The 17,677-nt window shown below is 45.4% G+C and overlaps 1 protein-coding gene across 2 annotated transcripts in view; it reads left to right on the top strand.

Annotated features, from left to right (window-relative positions):
- Positions 1-17,677, top strand: part of LOC124605801 (integrin alpha-PS2-like) — a 793,741-nt gene that overhangs the window by 413,636 nt on the left and 362,428 nt on the right. For both annotated transcript variants that reach the window (XM_047137699.1, XM_047137698.1), the window contains exon 3: positions 11,276-11,370. In XM_047137699.1, the coding sequence (XP_046993655.1) occupies positions 11,276-11,370 (95 nt within the window). The remainder of the gene's footprint in view (positions 1-11,275; positions 11,371-17,677) is intronic.

The following is a 17,677-nucleotide window of genomic DNA, read 5'->3' as shown; positions in this document are numbered from 1 at the left end:
AAGAAGATGCAGTAAATGCATACAATAAATCTCCTTGAAGATGTGGTTTAATGTGTTATTAGGGAACAAATTCCGCGATCACAAGGAAATACGAATTTTACATCAACAAAAATGTTCAGCTTTTGTCGTACAGAGACATAAAAGCAGCGTAATGTTCCAGGCGGCTGGAAAAAAGCGCAGATGAGTTCTGCTTATAAAAGGGGAAAAGAACGGACCGGGAAAATTTCTGTCCAATATCCGTAACAGCGTTTAGTTGCAGAATTCTGGAGCGTATTCTTTAAATCCGAATATAATAAATTTCCTTGAGACAGAAAAACTCCTATCCAAAAATTCAGCACGGATTTACAAGGCATTGCTGATGTGAAACTCAGATTGCCGTGGATGAAGGGCAACAGGCAGATTCCATATTCTTAGATTTCCGGAAAGCTTTTGACATAGTGCCCCACTGCGTACTCTTTTAAGGAATGTACGAGAAAACAGAACAGTTTCTCAGAAGAATGTATCGAAGACTTCTTAAGTAACAGAACCTACCTTACTGAACAGTAAGTGTTCATCACAGACAAGGGAAATACCATAGGATAGGGCCGCTGCCATTCTCTATGTACCTAAATTGTCTGTCAGGTAGGGTGAGCAAAAATCTGCGACTATTTGCTGATGACGCTGTAGTGTACGGGGGAGTGTCGTCGAGTGATTGTAGGGAGGTACAGGATGAATCAGACAGAAACTCTGGTGTTATGAATGACAGATGGCTCTAAATGTAGAAACATATGAGTTATTGAAGAAGAGTAGGAAAAACAATCTGCTTGACATGGTCATGTCCATTAAATATGTCGGCGTATCGTTGCAAAGCGATATGAAATGGAACGAGCCACGTAAGATTGGTATTAGGGAAGATGGATAGTCGACTTCGGTTTCTTGCAAGGATTTTAGGAAAGTGCAGCTCATCCTTAAGGGAGACCGCTTATAGAACACTATTGGCACCCATTCATGAGTGCTGTTCTTGTGTTTGGTACCCGCACCAAATTGAATTAAAGAAAGAGATCGAAACAATTCAAATACGAGCTGCTAAGTTTGTTATAGGTAGGTTCGATCAGCTCGTGAATGTTACGGAGATGGTTTGCGAACTCAAATGACAATCCTTGGATGAAGCTTCTTGCTCGAAACGCTATTGAGAAAAATAAAAGAACCGACATTTGCGACAGTCAGCAGAACGATTCTGCTGCTGGCAACGTACATTTCGCGAAAGGACCGCGAAGACAGGAGAAGAGAAATTAGGACTCGTACAGAGGCATGTATACAGCCCTTTTTCCCTAGCTCCATTTGCGAGTAGCACGGGAAAGAGAATGACTACTAGTGATGCGGCTGCTACGGTCGCAGGTTCGAATCCTGCCTCGGGCAAGGATGGGTCTGATGTCCTTAGTTTAGTTAGGTTTAAGTAGTTCTCAGTTCTAGAGAACTGATGACCTCAGATGTTATGTCCCATAGTGCTCAGAGCCATCTGAACCATCTTACTAGTAGTGGTAGAGGTTACTCCCTACCATCCACCATGTGATGGCTTGGTCTCCTTGCGGTAAGGCGTTCCATTCCTCGACCAGCGTGCCTGGCAATTGCTAGACGGGTGTTGGTGCTTGTGGACGTATTGAAAGACATTTTCCAAACGCGTCCTGCTCTGCTCTATGGGACTTAAGTCGAGGAAACGAGCAGACCAGGCCATTCGCAGATTACCCTCTCATTCCAAGAGCTTCTCCTCCTGTTCTTTTCGATGCGGTCGCACATTGTCGTCCTAAAAACGAAGTCAGGACCGAATTCACCCATGAAAAGACGCTAATAGGAAGGTGGTGCAGTGTCACAATCAAGTTTCAAGGGTGTTGAAGGATTTAGAGGTCAGTACGCCCATGCAACGTTATGCCTCCCCACTACATAACACCTGGACCACCAAAATGATCATATTCGACAATGTCACTGGGTGCAATAAGTTGGGGAGACTAGACGGCGAGGTCATCGGTCTCATCGGATTAGGGAAGAATGGGGAAGGAAGTCGGCCGTGCCCTTTCAAAGGAACCATCCCGGCATTTGCCTGGAGCGATTTAGGGAAATCACGGAAAACCTAAATCAGGATGGCCGGACGCGGGATTGAACCGTCGTCCTGCCGAATGCGAGTCCAGTGTCTAACCACTGCGCCACCTCGCTCGGTGGTGCAATAAGTCTTCCCACTTATCATATAGGGGTACGTCCAGAATCATAGTCGTTGTTGTGGTCTTCAGTCCTGAGACTGGTTTGATGCAGCTCTCCATACTACTCTATCCTGTGCAAGTTTCTTCATCTCCCAGTACCTACTGCAGCCTACATCCTTCTGAATCTGCTTAGTGTATTCATCTCTTGGTTTCCCTTTATGATTTTTACCCTCCACGCTGCCCTCCAGTACTAAATTGGTGATCCCTTGATGCCTCAGAACATGTCCTACCAACCGATCCCTTCTTCTAGTCAGGTTGTGCCACAGACTCCTCTTCTCCCCAATTCTATTCAATACCTCCTCATTAGTTATGTGATCTACCCATTTAGTCTTCAGCATTCTTCTGTAGCACCACATTTAGAAAGCTTCTGTTCTCTTCTTGTCCAAACTATTTATCGTCCATGTTTCACTTCCATACATGGCTACACTCCATACAAATACTTTCAGAAACGACTTCCTGACTCTTAAATCAATACTCGATGTTAACAAATTTATCTTCATCAGAAACGCTTTCCTTTCCATTGCCAGTCTACATTTTATATCCTCTCTACTTCGACCATCATCAGTTATTTTGCTTCCCAAATAGCAAAACTCCTTTACTACTTTAAGAGTCTCATTTCCTAATCTAATTCCCTCGGCATCACCCGAATTAATTCGATTACATTCCATTATCCTCGTTTTGCTTTTGTTGATGTTCATCTTATACCCTCGTTTCAAGACACTGTCCATTCCGTTCAACTGCTCTTCCAAGTCCTTTACTATCTCTGATAGAATTACAATGTCATCAGTGAACCTCAAAGTTTTATTTCTTCTCCATGGATTTTAACACCTACTCCGAATTTTTCTTTTGTTTCCTTTACTGCTTGCTCAATATACAGATTTAATAACATCGGGGAGAGGCTACAATCCTGTCTCACTCCCTTCCCAACCACTGCTTCCCTTTCATGCCCCTCGACTCTTATAACTGCCATCTGGTTTCTGTACAAATTGTAAATATCCTTCGCTCCCTGTATTTTACCCCTGCCACCTTCAGAATTTGAAAGAGAGTATTCCAGTCAACATTGTCAAAAGCTTTTTCTAAGTCTACAAGTGCTAGAAACGTAGGTTTGCCTTTCCTTAATCTTTCTTCTGAGATAGGTCGTAGGGTCAGTATTGCCTCACGTGTTCCAACATTTCTACGGAATCCAAATTCCGAGGTCGGCTTCTACCAGTTTTTCCATTCGTCTGTAAAGAATTCGCGTTAGTATTTAGCAGCTGTGACTTATTAAACTGATAGTTCGGTAATTTTCACATCTGTCAACACCTGGTTTCTTTGTGAATCATTGCGCAGATTAAATCTGCCCTCATCCGTTGGTCCAGTCACAAAGCTTTTGGCACTGTCGCCAATCTTTGAACATGGTACGCTCACCGGTCAACGCTATTGTGACACTCCTCCTTCCCCATGTGCGTCTTTCCAGGGGTACATTCGGCCCTGAGGTAACTTTTGTGGATGAAAGTGCGCGACGACATCGAACACCGCAGGTGATGGAGCTTGTCGGACGACCTGCCCTGCCCCATGCCCCGACTTAAAACTCATCGAGCACTTGTGGGATGCGTTGGGGAGATGTATCGCAGCACGTCCACGTGGACCAACGACCAGTTGTCAGCCGCGTTGGTGGAGAAATGGAGCGCCCTACAACAAGAGCTCGTTAGCAACCGTATGGCCAGCATGGCAGCACATTGCAGAGCGTGCTTTGCGGCCCGCCACCGATTCCTCTTCTGTCGCGCCTCTTCATCTCATAGCAGCACGTATAACCGAAGTCCTCAATTATTTGCTTCATGTATTCCAGTCTCTTTTCCACTATAGCTTTTGCCCTCTACAGCTCTCTCTACTAGCATGGAAGTTATTCCGTGAGGCCTTAAATGTCCTACCATCCTGTGCTTTCCTCTTGTCATTGTTTTCCTTATATTGCTTTCCTCGCCGATTCTCCGGAAGACCACCTCATTCCTTGCCTTATCAGTTCAGCCAGTTTTCAACATTCTTCTGTAGCACCACAACTCAAATGCTTCGATTCTCTTCTCTTTGGGTTTTCCTACAGTTCATGTTTCATTACCGAACAATGCTCCAAACGTAAGTTTTCAGAAATATCAGGCTTATTTTAGGTACTAGTAAGCTTCTCTTGGACAGGAGTGATCTTTTTGCCAGTACTAGACTGCATTTTATGTCCTTTTTGCTCCGTCGGTCATAGGTTCTTTTGGGGCCTACGTAGCTAAATTCCTTAACTTCATCTACTTCCTGATCACCAATCCTGATGTCAAGTTTCTCGCTTTTCTCATTTCTCATGTCCAGAGTACCATCAAAATGGCGATGACTACAGTGTAATTCTGTATTTGAGTAAGAATATCATTTCTTTCGTCTGACTGCGTATGGCTTTCAGTTACCTTCTGACCTTCTGTACTGTACTGTACTGTATAGTAACAGTATAGTTTCATCGAGCTATGTTGGTAGTCAGAGTGAATATAGATAAATATTAGCAACCGACGACCTCAGCAGTTTAGTCCCATAGGAACTTACCACGAAAAAAAGGTTAGCACGGAAAATCTGAGAAATTACACTCCTGGAAATTGAAATAAGAACGCCGTGAATTCATTGTCCCAGGAAGGGGAAACTTTATTGACACATTCCTGGGGTCAGATACATCACATGATCACACTGACAGAACCACAGGCACATAGACACAGGCAACAGAGCATGCACAATGTCGGCATTAGTACAGTGTATGTCCACCTTTCGCAGCAATGCAGGCTGCTATTCTCCCATGGAGACGATCGTAGAGATGCTGGATGTAGTCCTGTGGAACGGCTTGCCATGCCATTTCCACCTGGCGCCTCAGTTGGACCAGCGTTCGTGCTGGACGTGCAGACCGCGTGAGACGACGCTTCATCCAGTCCCAAACATGCTCAATGGGGGACATATCCGGAGATCTTGCTGGCCAGGGTAGTTTACTTACACCTTCTAGAGCACGGTGGGTGGCACGGGATACATGCGGACGTGCATTGTCCTGTTGGAACAGCAAGTTCCCTTGCCGGTCTAGGAATGGTAGAACGATGGGTTCGATGACGGTTTGGATGTACCGTGCACTATTCAGTGTCCCCTCGACGATCACCAGTGGTGTACGGCCAGTGTAGGAGATCGCTCCCCACACCATGATGCCGGGTGTTGGCCCTGTGTACCTCGGTCGTATGCAGTCCTGATTGTGGCGCTCACCTGCACGGCGCCAAACACGCATACGACCATCATTGGCACCAAGGCAGAAGCGACTCTCATCGCTGAAGACGACACGTCTCCATTCGTCCCTCCATTCACGCCTGTCGCGACACCACTGGAGGCGGGCTGCACGATGTTGGGGCGTGAGCGGAAGACGGCCTAACGGTGTGCGGGACCGTAGCCCAGCTTCATGGAGACGGTTGCGAATGGTCCTCGCCGATACCCCAGGAGCAACAGTGTCCCTAATTTGCTGGGAAGTGGCGGTGCGGTCCCCTACGGCACTGCGTAGGATCCTACGGTCTTGGCGTGCATCCGTGCGTCGCTGCGGTCCGGTCCCAGGTCGACGGGCACGTGCACCTTCCGCCGACCACTGGCGACAACATCGATGTACTGTGGAGACCTCACGCCCCACGTGTTGAGCAATTCGGCGGTACGTCCACCCGGCCTCCCGCATGCCCACTATACGCCCTCGCTCAAAGTCCGTCAACTGCACATACGGTTCACGTCCACGCTGTCGCGGCATGCTACCAGTGTTAAAGACTGCGATGGAGCTCCGTATGCCACGGCAAACTGGCTGACACTGACGGTGGCGGTGCACAAATGCTGCGCAGCTAGCGCCATTCGACGGCCAACACCGCGGTTCCTGGTGTGTCCGCTGTGCCGTGCATGTGACCATTGCTTGTACAGCCCTCTCGCAGTGTCCGGAGCAAGTATGGTGGGCGTGACACACCGGTGTCAATGTGTTCTTTTTTCCATTTCCAGGAGTGTATTTTGTCAATGAGTTGGATTTGTAACTGGGCTGCTTCTGTGTTGGCAGTGCTGTGTAGCGCTTTGCATTGCTTCTCTGACTGCGGTTTCTTTGTAAGAGACTCTGTGGCTGGTCGAACTCGTTGTGGGAAGTTAACCGCCAGTAGTGTTGGGCAGTTGGAAGTTAGTCGCCAACAGTGATTGAAGTACTATTGGGCAGTTGGAGGTGAACAGCCAGCAGTGATGGATGTTAAATGTGAGAAATTAGCATTGATGGAGGGTAGAGGTCTGTAGTGTAAGCGTAGGCTAACGATCTGTACATGTTCGACCTGGCGAATATTATTCATGATTATATACCTTTGTACTAGATGACAAGATTTATGTTTCTGTCTGAACAGGATGTCACATTATTAAGGTAAAAAATACATTATTTGGTTTGCAACAAAATCTTTCCTTTGCTAACGTAGTTAGAATCTTTTATTTAGCTGGTAGTATTGACGCTCGCTGTATTGCAGTAGTTCGCGTAATTAAGATTTTTGTGAGGTAAGTGCTTAGTGAAATGTATAGGTTATTGTTAAGATTTCTTTTTCGTCAGGGCCATTCTTATGAATTAATTATTTGAAGTCAGGTTATCCTCTTTTTGAGCACTCAGATTGCGTTGCGCTAGAATATTATAGGTCAGTGTTGACAAGATAAGAATAAGTAAAGGGACAGTAGGTTCACATGCATTCAATTTCACTCAGCAGTTTAAGTAAGAATTTTAATAAAGAAGTTTCACGTTGTAATAGGTTCCCGTGCAAAGGAATCAAAATGTGCGGGCAAGACGAAAATAAATCATCAGAAGTAAAGCGGCCAGTGGTTTTTTTATACGAAATGTGGTTTAACGCATGTTACGCTGTGAATAAATGGTGTCGCTGTGGCAATGAGAGAGTGGTACCGCCAAGCGAAAGTGCCGCTCAATGAAGCACTGTTCCGCTGCGCCGAGGGCTGGCGCACACACATGTAGCACATGGCAGTGTTCCACTTATTAGACTGCTCGAGAGTACACTGTTAATGTCTCAATGTTTCTCTGGTTTAAACACGATAGTGCTACCACTCTGGCCAGTTTTCCAGTTCACTTCGCCGGGCAATACACAGACTCAGTCCTTAATACACACCAGTCGTCATTCACTAAAGTGAAGTGTTGTTCTCTTCGTCACGCCTGGCGTGATGGCTGTTGTAAAATCACTGACCCTTAGTTAGAAGGGGTGCGGTTCAAATCCCCAATTGACCATTCTGATTCTCATTTTCAGTTGGTATCTTACATCACTTTTTGTGAATGCTAGAGTGTTCCATTAAAAAAGACCGTAGCCAGTTGCTGTATCATTCTTTTCCCAAATACAATAGGATGATGTCTTGCCATATCTGATTATACTAAATCGGATGAAGAGAAGAGACGTATACGCTCTTCCCAATATTACAATTTCGACTTTAGGAACTTTGGTAGGATATATTCCAATGATTTCAAATACAGCGTTGCTGTACTTTACGAGAAACACACTTCTTTATCTCAATGACTGGGACATTAGACTTAGGAAGGAATGAAATTTACATTCGTATCCTGCCAACCAAACTTTAAGTTTTCCTTGGTTTCCCTAAACCGTTTAACCCAAATGTGGGGATGGTTTCTTGGAAAAATCACACGACTGACTTCATTCCCCCTCTCGACCATACTAAACTTGAGATCCGTCACCGCTTACCTCGCCATCGACACCACGTTAAGCAATAATCTTAATTTCTTAGCGATTTCTTCTCAGTAGCTTTATTATAATAACAGCGCTAACCGGTTTTCCGGTAATCGACAGTGAATATGATGACCTGATGATGTAAAGGACGAATATGCTGGAATAGCAAGCTTTTAGGCAGTAAACAACTATATGGAGATGGTCTATCGCACTTTCATTTCTTCCTATAGCACCAGTGGGCGGTAACATGGAAGGCTTTCGAAACTGAAGTGGCAAATTCTCCTAGTAGCTCCTCAGTTATTCCACTGGGCGTGAATTCACCCTGCTCAACCCTCTAACAAAGGAAAAAATGATTGTATTTCTTCAGTGTGATACACTCTTTGACCCTTCGGCTAAATACGCTGAGCCTTAGACAGGCAGATCGTATTAACACCATATTTCATATTTTGATAGCTTATGATTAAGAAGACATAAAGTAAATACGAATTTAAAAGAGTTGTACAGTGGAACTATAACAGTGACATTCAGCGCATAGGGAGGTATGATTAATTCCCACTAATAGCGTGAGCACAATACTCAGCGTTTCCCGTCGTAAGGCCAGCTGAAGAATGTAATATTTGTATTTGGGTAACAACATTGATTATAATTGGGCCGACTTGAGGAAGCTTCACACTCAAACAAAAATACAAGGCCACGAGTGACCGCAATAAATAATTTCTGGCACAACTGATCATTCGGAACCTGGAAAATCCACTGGAAACTCCTAATGCCCAGTTGTTTGAAGAACTGATGGTACCGGTGCCTTATTACACCAGTTATGCATACAAGCGGCCGCAGCTTGACTGCAAGCATATCGTGTTCGACTTTGAAGCCTTTGAACTGACGTATCCTGTTACTACTCATCGAATTATTAGCATTTCCAGGTTTGCTCATGACAGAACTATTGCATTTCCAATGTAAAGAACACGTGATTGTAAGTCAGCAAATATTCAACGCAAAAACGGAGGCTGGCACATCTGGATCCATGTGACCAACACGAAAGCTATTATTTTTCTTTTTTCTTTTGTCATATTGTGGTTTATTAAACGCTACTCTTACTACTTCATCATTCCGCGTTAATGAAACACTAATCGTTCACAAGACAAGGCAGTGGACAACAAATGAGCTACTTTCTGTTCTATTAACAAAACAACTAGCAAAAATATCATGTTTGCAATGAAAGAAAACACTTTGTTTTAAATATCGTTACGCGTTCTGAAACACATTTCTGTTGCAACTTTTAAGAATTCTGCAGTTCTCAGCAGTGTATGCTGCGATAAATCGAAAATAGTTACTACACTTCAGTACTATCATCATCACACCAAGTGTAATTTTTCAACAGGAAAAGAGAGCAGTCGTGTCGCTGTTTAATCGACATTGCTTGTGTAGCAACATAGCTTGCATTCTGGAGAGCACTGGTGGAGCGTCTTCCGTCATAATCTTGAGATTTTAGAAAAAGTTAGGATAAATGTCTATATCACATTACAGGAATAACATACCTTTTTCACCTGTAGTCTTCGAGACGACGTACTGTGTTGCACAAAGTGGGCAACATGGGGGCTTGTGCCCACCAGAATAGTTTTGCCCCCCAACCACCTGCTTCCCCCCCCCCCCCCCCTCCCGGTATACACTGAGATGACAAAAGTCATGGGATAGCGATATGCACATACAGAGATAGCGTTAGTACTGTCATTTGTACTCAGGTGATTCATGTGAAAATGTTTCCGACGTTATTATTGCTGCACAACGGAAATTAACAGATTCGTGGACGGTATGGTAGTTGGAGCAAGACACATGGGACATTCCACTTCGGAAGTCGTGAAGGAGTTAAATATCCCGAGATGCACAGTGTCGGAAGTTTGGCGACAATACCATGTTTCGGGCATTACCTCACACCACGGACAACGCAATGGCCGACGGCCTTCACGTAACGGCCAAAGCAGCAGCGTTTGCGCAGAGTTTTTAGTGCTAACAAGCAACACTGCGTGGAATAACCGCAGAAACCAATGTGGGACGCACGAGGAACTTATCCATTATGACAGTGCTCGAAGTTTGGCGTTGATGAGATATGGCAGCAGACAACCCATGTGAGTACCATTGCTAATAGCAGGACATCGCCTGAAGCGCCTCTCCTGCGCTTGTGACCATATCGGTTGGACCTTAGATAACTGGGAAACCGTGGCCTGGTCGGATAAGCCCCATTTCAGTTGGCAAGAGCTAATGGTAGGGTTCGAGTTTGGCGCAGACCGCACGGAGCGATGGGGCCAGGTTGTCAACAAGGCACTGTGCAAGCTAGTGGTGGCTCCATAATGGGGTGGCCTGTGTTTACATGGCACGGACTGGGTCCTCTGGTTCAACTGAAGCGATCATTGACTGGAAATGTTTATGTTCGGCAACTTGGATACCATTTGCAGCCATTCATTGACTTGAAGTTCCCAAATAATTACGTCATGTCGCTGGGTCGCAATTGTTCGGGATTGGTTTGAAGATCATCCTGGATAATTCAACCAAACGAGTTTGCCACCCTGCTCGCCCAACATCAATCCCATCGAACATTTATACGACATAGTCGAGGGACAAGCTCGAGCACAACGTCCTACACCGGCAACGGTCTCCGAATTATAGATAGCTATAGAGGCGTCTTGGCTTAGTAATTCTGCAGCGGACTTCCAACGACTAGTTGAGTCCACGTCACGTCGAGTTGCTGCACTACAGCGACCAAAGGAGGTCCGACACGATATCAAGAGATATTCCACTACTTTTGTCGCCTCAGTGTACCTCTATATAAACCTACTGTCTATCTCTAATTTTACCGTCGTGAGCAAAGAAAATGTGTGTTGGAAGAAGTAACACGCTTCTTGAGTTGTATTGGAACACGCACGACCATAGTTTTGAAAGGAAGTTCTCCATAATGCGCCGGTTCTTGAGAACTTCTGGATTTCCCTCGCGCTGCGCAAACAAATCTGCAAAGAATAATGTGGTAAGAATATCTGACGAACAGTTGTCAAGAACTGGTCGAACAATGTTTCTGCAAGAACTACCTTCACAGGCGAATCACATAATATATACACAATTTCAAACTCGGAGCCTGAAAGCCTGGAAATTTATCTTAATTAACTTGAAGAGTAGCTTATGTAGGTGGTGCTATTTCTAGGTCACACTCTTAACAAAATTATAGCTTTAATCAATGCACACACACATGACCGTTATTCCAATTTCGGCATGATACATGCAGATTTACTATCAGTACGTGAAGTCTAATAAATTGTGTGTTTATGCTTGCAGGTAACAACAAGAACTCATCGGGAATGGACATCGACAGGAAGTCACACCAGTGGTTCGGCGCCACCGTACACAGCTCTGGCGACGGTGCAATCGTGGTAAGTGTGCAAGCGTTAGTGCTGCTGCTGTTGATGCTACTGCTCCTAGTTTAGCCCACAATTTCTCGGCAAATTTGCAAGCGCATTCTGCGGTACCTCAGACACAGATTCTGAAGTCGAGTGCAGTACTAAACGAAACATATACTAAAAATAACAGGCACATTGCTATCGTCACCGTTGGACCATTGGAAAAGTAGTGAAGGCGGAAGAGTAACGTAAACAATAACTAGGTGGACTCTGGCCTTTGGTCGAGGACATCGCAAAATCATGCAGATACGTCACGGAGCGTAGATCACTACCTAAAAAGACAAAAACAAAATCTTTCAGTTCTACGATATCGCACTGATTTTCTACAGCTAGCCGAGAGCTGTACTTGGGTAACAATGCTATTCTGTTAAGTCACTGTTCAGTCCATCTACACTGCTCAAAAGAAGTTGTGCACCTTAATTAAGACTTGAAAAGTTTGTGAGTCTCGTCGGAAAACTTGTAACATGCTTCCTTGCCGCATAAGTGGACTGTGGACTGCGTCTCGGGTATTGCGTCCTGCGTCTGGTATCTAGTAGGAAGAGGGTTTTTCCGTAATTGTCCAAATGGGGTATGGTCTAATGCCTACTATATGGACATTAAGGGCGAATTTTTTCCCATCAGTGTTTCAACCCCTGCGGGAAGTAAAATTTGAAAACCTATGACTGGAAGCACTCGTTGGACAAGAGTGCCCTAGTACAACCAGGAAATGGCTAATGGAAATGCTTGAATCATGTTCCTGAGGCTGACAGTCTGAAAGGACTAAGAGCTTAAAACAGTTTCTTGAGGCTACTTGGAGCCCACGAAATCTGAAAAGATGAGCCTGATCCTATATCTCTCAGGGTTGTTGGAAGCGAACCGTGAGCCCTTGAGAGGCGTTGTGGAGGGAGGGGGGAGGGAGGGAGCAGGAGAGTGCCCGTGGTATTTTACGTGTTGCGTGTATGATGTGAGGCGTGAGCGAGCTTAAATGGTCAATAAGGTGTTCTGCCAGCAGGGAAAGCATGAAAGAGAAGTGCATTCCCATGAGCAGACTTAGAATCCTAACTAGTTTTCCGGTCATCTGGGCGAGTATTGCGGTTTTGTGGGCGTGCACGTGATCGGCATCCTTATTGGATCGAGGAGCTAGCTGGAGGCGTTATACACGGGATGAACTTGAGCTGTGGGGCTGACACTCTAGTCAGTATGTGCACTGGCAACACTTAGCGCCTGGATTGTTGAAGCATCAAGGATTCGCTTAGAAACCATGAAACGTTCAAGGACGGAGTACAGATCCTATAATGGGAACTGCTGCGTGAGAGCTGCTGCTTCTGTCGGCAGTGGTTTATGGCAGCTGAAGGTAGTGGCAGCTCGAGCACACTGGCGACCATGACAGAAACCCGGCACAAGCTATTAAATTTCCGTATCGCGTCTACCTATTAGTTCCCACTGTGGACTGGTGGTCAACATTACTCAGTGTACAACATGGTACTTGAGCACCTTAGCCCTCCCATTTAGCGCCCATTCTTGCTGCTCCATGGTTTCGAAATTGCTCTTTTAATCTAGCACCATGTGCCCCACAACCTCTTCACAAAATTATTCGCCATTGATATATACTCCCCGAGTGACGGTTTACGTAATTCAAAACCAGATGGCATCTTCCTACCATAAATGACTAGTGCACCTTTGAGTTATAGCCTGGTGTTATGTATGACGGTAGAAGTTCTCAATCACTGTGGTGACTATTCATGTAATAAAAACATTTTCCCTATGGTTGCGTGCATCCATTCCATACTCCCATTCCTTGAGGGTGTAATGTACTTTTCGTAGCTTTTGTATTTGCAGTAGTCTGCATAGCTGCTTCATTAACTCGTGCATGAAATTGGTACCATGCTCAGTTATCGCGGTCTCTTTTATCCCAACTCAGGAGCTGACATTCAGTTGTTCCTCATTGCCTGAGCTACTGTCTCTGCCTGCTGGTTTAGCATAACAATCATAGGCAGATAACGTGAAACATGTGTGGACTCGGAATTCTAATCAGCGACTTTGTGACCATCTGGGGGAGTGTTGCAGTTTTGTGTGCGTGTATTTGCTCGGGTGGCAGAGGCCTCAAGTCAAATCCCATATCCAGGAGGTAGCTGGTGGTGGTGGTGTATAACGTATGGAATGGACGAACTGAGGAACTGACATTCTTGTCATTGTGTGAACTGGCAACTGGATTTCTGAAGCAACTTGGATTCACTCATAAACCAGTGAACGTCTTGTAATGGGAAACGGTACATGAGAGGTGCCTTCTGCCAACAGTGGTTTGTGACGTCTGAAGTCAGTGGCTTCTCGAAGAGACTGGCAGCTGTGACAGGAATCCGTCTCTACCTACTAGAGCCCGCTCTGGCCTGGTGGTTTAACTTTGTCCTTGGCCCAACACGGTGGTTGGGCAGCTTATCCCTCCCCATTAGCATACCTCCCGGCTGCTCATAGCTTTTTAAATGGTCTTCTAACTTGTCGTCAGGAGCTCCACAACGGCTTTGCACAATTATGCACCTCTGGTACGACCTCCCAGGTAGTGGCTTACATAGTTCAAGAGGAGAAGGCATCTTCTGATCATAAATAACGTCATACAGTGATAATCCAGTACTTGGGCGCATATTCGAATTACATGCTGGTACCACATATGGTAGCAGATCCCCGTCATATTGATGACTTTTCAAGTAATAACGACACATTGAGTGTGGTTCTGTGCATCCATTAAGTCCTTCCATTCGCTTAAGGATGTAATGCACCTTTTTTTAGCTTATGAATTTGTAGAAGTCTAAATGACTGTTTCATTAACTCCAGCTAGAAATTTGTAATCAGTCATCGCGGTCTCTGTTGTCCCAAACTTTAAAATCCAGTAGGTCCCTAATGCGTGAGCTACTGCCTCTGCCCACTGGTTTGGCACATAGCCAAACTGAGATGTCTGTGGGCTTCTAGTTTGCGATCTCGTGGCCATCTGGTTGAGCGTTGCTGTTTTGTGAGTGTGCACCTCCTTGGGTGGAACAGAGGCTCCACATCAAATCACAGATGCAGGAGCTAGCTGGAGATGGAGTATAATTGATGGAGTGGACGTATTGAGCAGCTGACATTTTTATCAGTGTGTGTGAACTGGCGACTTGTAGCGCTTAGTTCATTGAAGCAACTTGGGTTGACATAGAAACTGTGGAACATGAGAATGTGCTGTACAGACACTATAATTGGAACTAGTGGAGGAGAACTGCCGCTGTCAGCAGCAATTTATGACGGCTAAAGGCAGTGGAAGGCATAGCAGACTGGCGACCGTGACAGGAATCCGGCGTGGGCTATTAGGCTTCCGTATCGCGTCCGCCTATTAGCTTCCACTCCTACCTGGTGAGAACTGCCCGCGGAAACGAGCACGTAAAATGCATAGGGCGTCGTGACAGGTGCTCCTCGGCGGCGTTTAGCGGGCTGCGGCCGTCGGACTGTCGGCCAGCAGTTAATCTCGGCCGGCTGATGGTCGGGGCGTCGAACCTGTCGCGGCGGCGCGCGTGGGCCGGAAGTTTACGGCGCTCCGGCGTGTTCAGAGGCGCCGCCGGACACGCGGCACGCGGCTAATGGCCGCTAAATCAGCCAGTGGGTTTTGGGCGCCCGCCTGATGGACGTGGGAGCCCGCCGGCCAGTTTACATGCAAATGCACCGCCTAATGGCGCCACCTGCGCTACACGTGCTCCTCAGTGCGCGCCGCCACGGCCTGTGGCGTCCGCCCCACTATAAGGGGCCCTAATGGCCCTGTATCTGTCCGGCACTACACACCTCGTCCCCTGCAGACTCACTCTTCTCATCGCCCTCTCGCTCCTCTCACTTGTTTCAAAACTGGCAAGCTCCACAAATTAGTAAGTGTACATCACAACAACTAAACCCCTGTCAGCCTAGAGAGGCTTAGATTTTAGAAATCGAAAAGAAAACAGTTGTATTTACACTTACCATCGTGATGGAATGCGGGAACCCAGTCGTATGATGCTCTGTCTGCAAACTGTGCAATGAAGGCCTCTGTGAGGGGAAGTCTGTCTGATGTAATAGAACAAGAAACAGGAGTTGATATAGAAGAGATAAGGGATCGAGTATTAGAATCAGGGTTTAAAAGAGCTTTGGAGGACTTAAAACCAAATAATGCAGAAGGGACAGATAACATTCCATCAGAATTTCTAAAATCATTGGGGGAAGTGGCAACTAAACGATTATTCACTAAACGATTATTCACGTTGGTGTGTAGAATGTATTAGACTGGCGATATACCATCTGACTTTCGGAAAAACATCATCGACGCAATTCCGAAGATAGCAAGAGCCGACAAATGCCAGAATTATCGCACAATCGGCTTAACAGCTCATGCATCTAAGTTACTAACAAAAATAATATACAGAAGAATGGAAAAGAAAACTGAGGATGTGTTAGATGACGATTAGTTTCGCTTTGGGAAAGATAGACACCAGAGAAGCAATTCTGACACTGCAGTTGATAATGAAAGCAATATTAAAGAAAAATCAAGACACGTTCATAGGATTTATCGACCTGAAAAAAGCGTTCGACAATGTCAAATTATGCAAGATGTTCAAAATTCTGAGGAAAACAGGGGTAGAGACGGGTAATATACAACATGTACAAAAGACAAGAGGGAATAATAAGAAGTACGAAGTGCTCAGGTTAAAAAGGGTGTAAGACAGGGATGTAGTCTTTCGCCCCTAATGTTCAATCTATACATCGAAGAAACAATGATGGAAATAAAGAAAGGTTCAAGAATGGACTCCCACCATTTGACATTGTCGACAGCTGTTTCCAGATCGGAAAATCCTGTGACCGTGTTCGACTTTTTTTCAGTATTACTTCCATTATCAACTGCCATGTCAAAACTGCCTCTGCGGTGCCAGTGTGAAAGGATATCAACGATAAGATTCGCTGATGACATTGCCATCCTCAATGAAAGTGAAGACTAATTTCGGATCTGCTGAATGGAATGACCAGTCTAATGAGTATGGATTGAATGTAAATCGAGGAAAGACGAAAGTAATGAGAAGTAGTATAAATAAGTACAGCGAGAATCTTCACATCAGGACTGAGGTCACGAAGTAGATGCAGTTAAGGAATTCTGTTAGCTAGGCTCCAAAATAACCAATGAAGAACGTAGCGAGGTGTAGCACTGGCAAAAAGAGCAGTACTGGCGAAGAGAAGTCTATTAGTATGAAACATAGGCCATAGGAAGGAATTTCTGGGAATGTACGTTTGGAGCACAGCATTTTATGGTAGAGACATATGGACTGTGGGGAAAACAAGAACAGAAGAGAATCGAAGCATTTGAGATTTTGTGCTACAACGAATGTTGAAAATTAGGTAGACTGATAAAGTAAGGAATGAGAAGGTTCTGCACAGAATGGGAGAGGAAAGGAATGTATGGAAAACAATGACTAGAAGAAGGGACAGGATGGTAGGACATCTGTTAAAACATCACAGATAAACTTGGGTGCTACTAGAGAGCTGTGCAAGGTAAGAACTGCAGAGGAAGACAGAGATTGGAATATATTCAGTAAATAATTGAGGACTTAGGTTACGAGTACTACTCTGAGATAAAAAGGCTGGTACAGTAGAGGAATATGAGAGGGGCCGCGTCAAACCAGCCAGTCAGAAGAATAAAGAGTCAAAAAAGAAAGATGTCAGGACAGGATACTTGTGAAACTTCCTGGCAGATTAAAACTGTGTGCCGGGCCGAGACTCGAACTCGGGACCTTTTGCCTTTCGCGGACAAGTGCTCTACCAACTGAGCTAACCAAGCACGACTCACGCCCCGTCCTCACAGCTTTACTTCTGCCAGTACCTCATCTCCTACCTTCCAAACTTTCACAGGAGTGCTTCTGTAAAGTTTGGAAGGTAGGAGACGAGGTACTGGCAGAAGTAAAGCTGTGAGGACGGGGCGTGAGTCGTGCTTGGGTAGCTCAGTTGGTAGAGCACTTGCCGGCGAAAGGCAAAAGGTTCCGAGTTCGAGTCTCGGCCCGGCACACAGTTTTAATCTGCCAGGAAGTTTCATATCAGCGCACACTCCGCCGCAGAGTGAAAATCTCATTCAGGATACTTGTGGTCAGAAAGTAAAAGGGAATGACGAAATAACATTGGTGGTGTGTGTAAGGGTGTGAAAAGAAGTGAAATAACTTTTTCAGTGATAATGTTTGCTTAGACATCTTTTACATAAAAATATCATAGCGCACAGAAACATTATTCGATACTATATGTTCCACAATTGTGTCACTCCGAAGAGGTCTTC

Source organism: Schistocerca americana, chromosome 3 (assembly GCF_021461395.2).
Source record: "Schistocerca americana isolate TAMUIC-IGC-003095 chromosome 3, iqSchAmer2.1, whole genome shotgun sequence".
In the NCBI taxonomy this organism is placed as follows: domain Eukaryota; kingdom Metazoa; phylum Arthropoda; class Insecta; order Orthoptera; family Acrididae; genus Schistocerca; species Schistocerca americana.
Note: the sequence above shows the minus strand (reverse complement) of the source record. Positions and strands in the feature narration are given on the sequence as shown.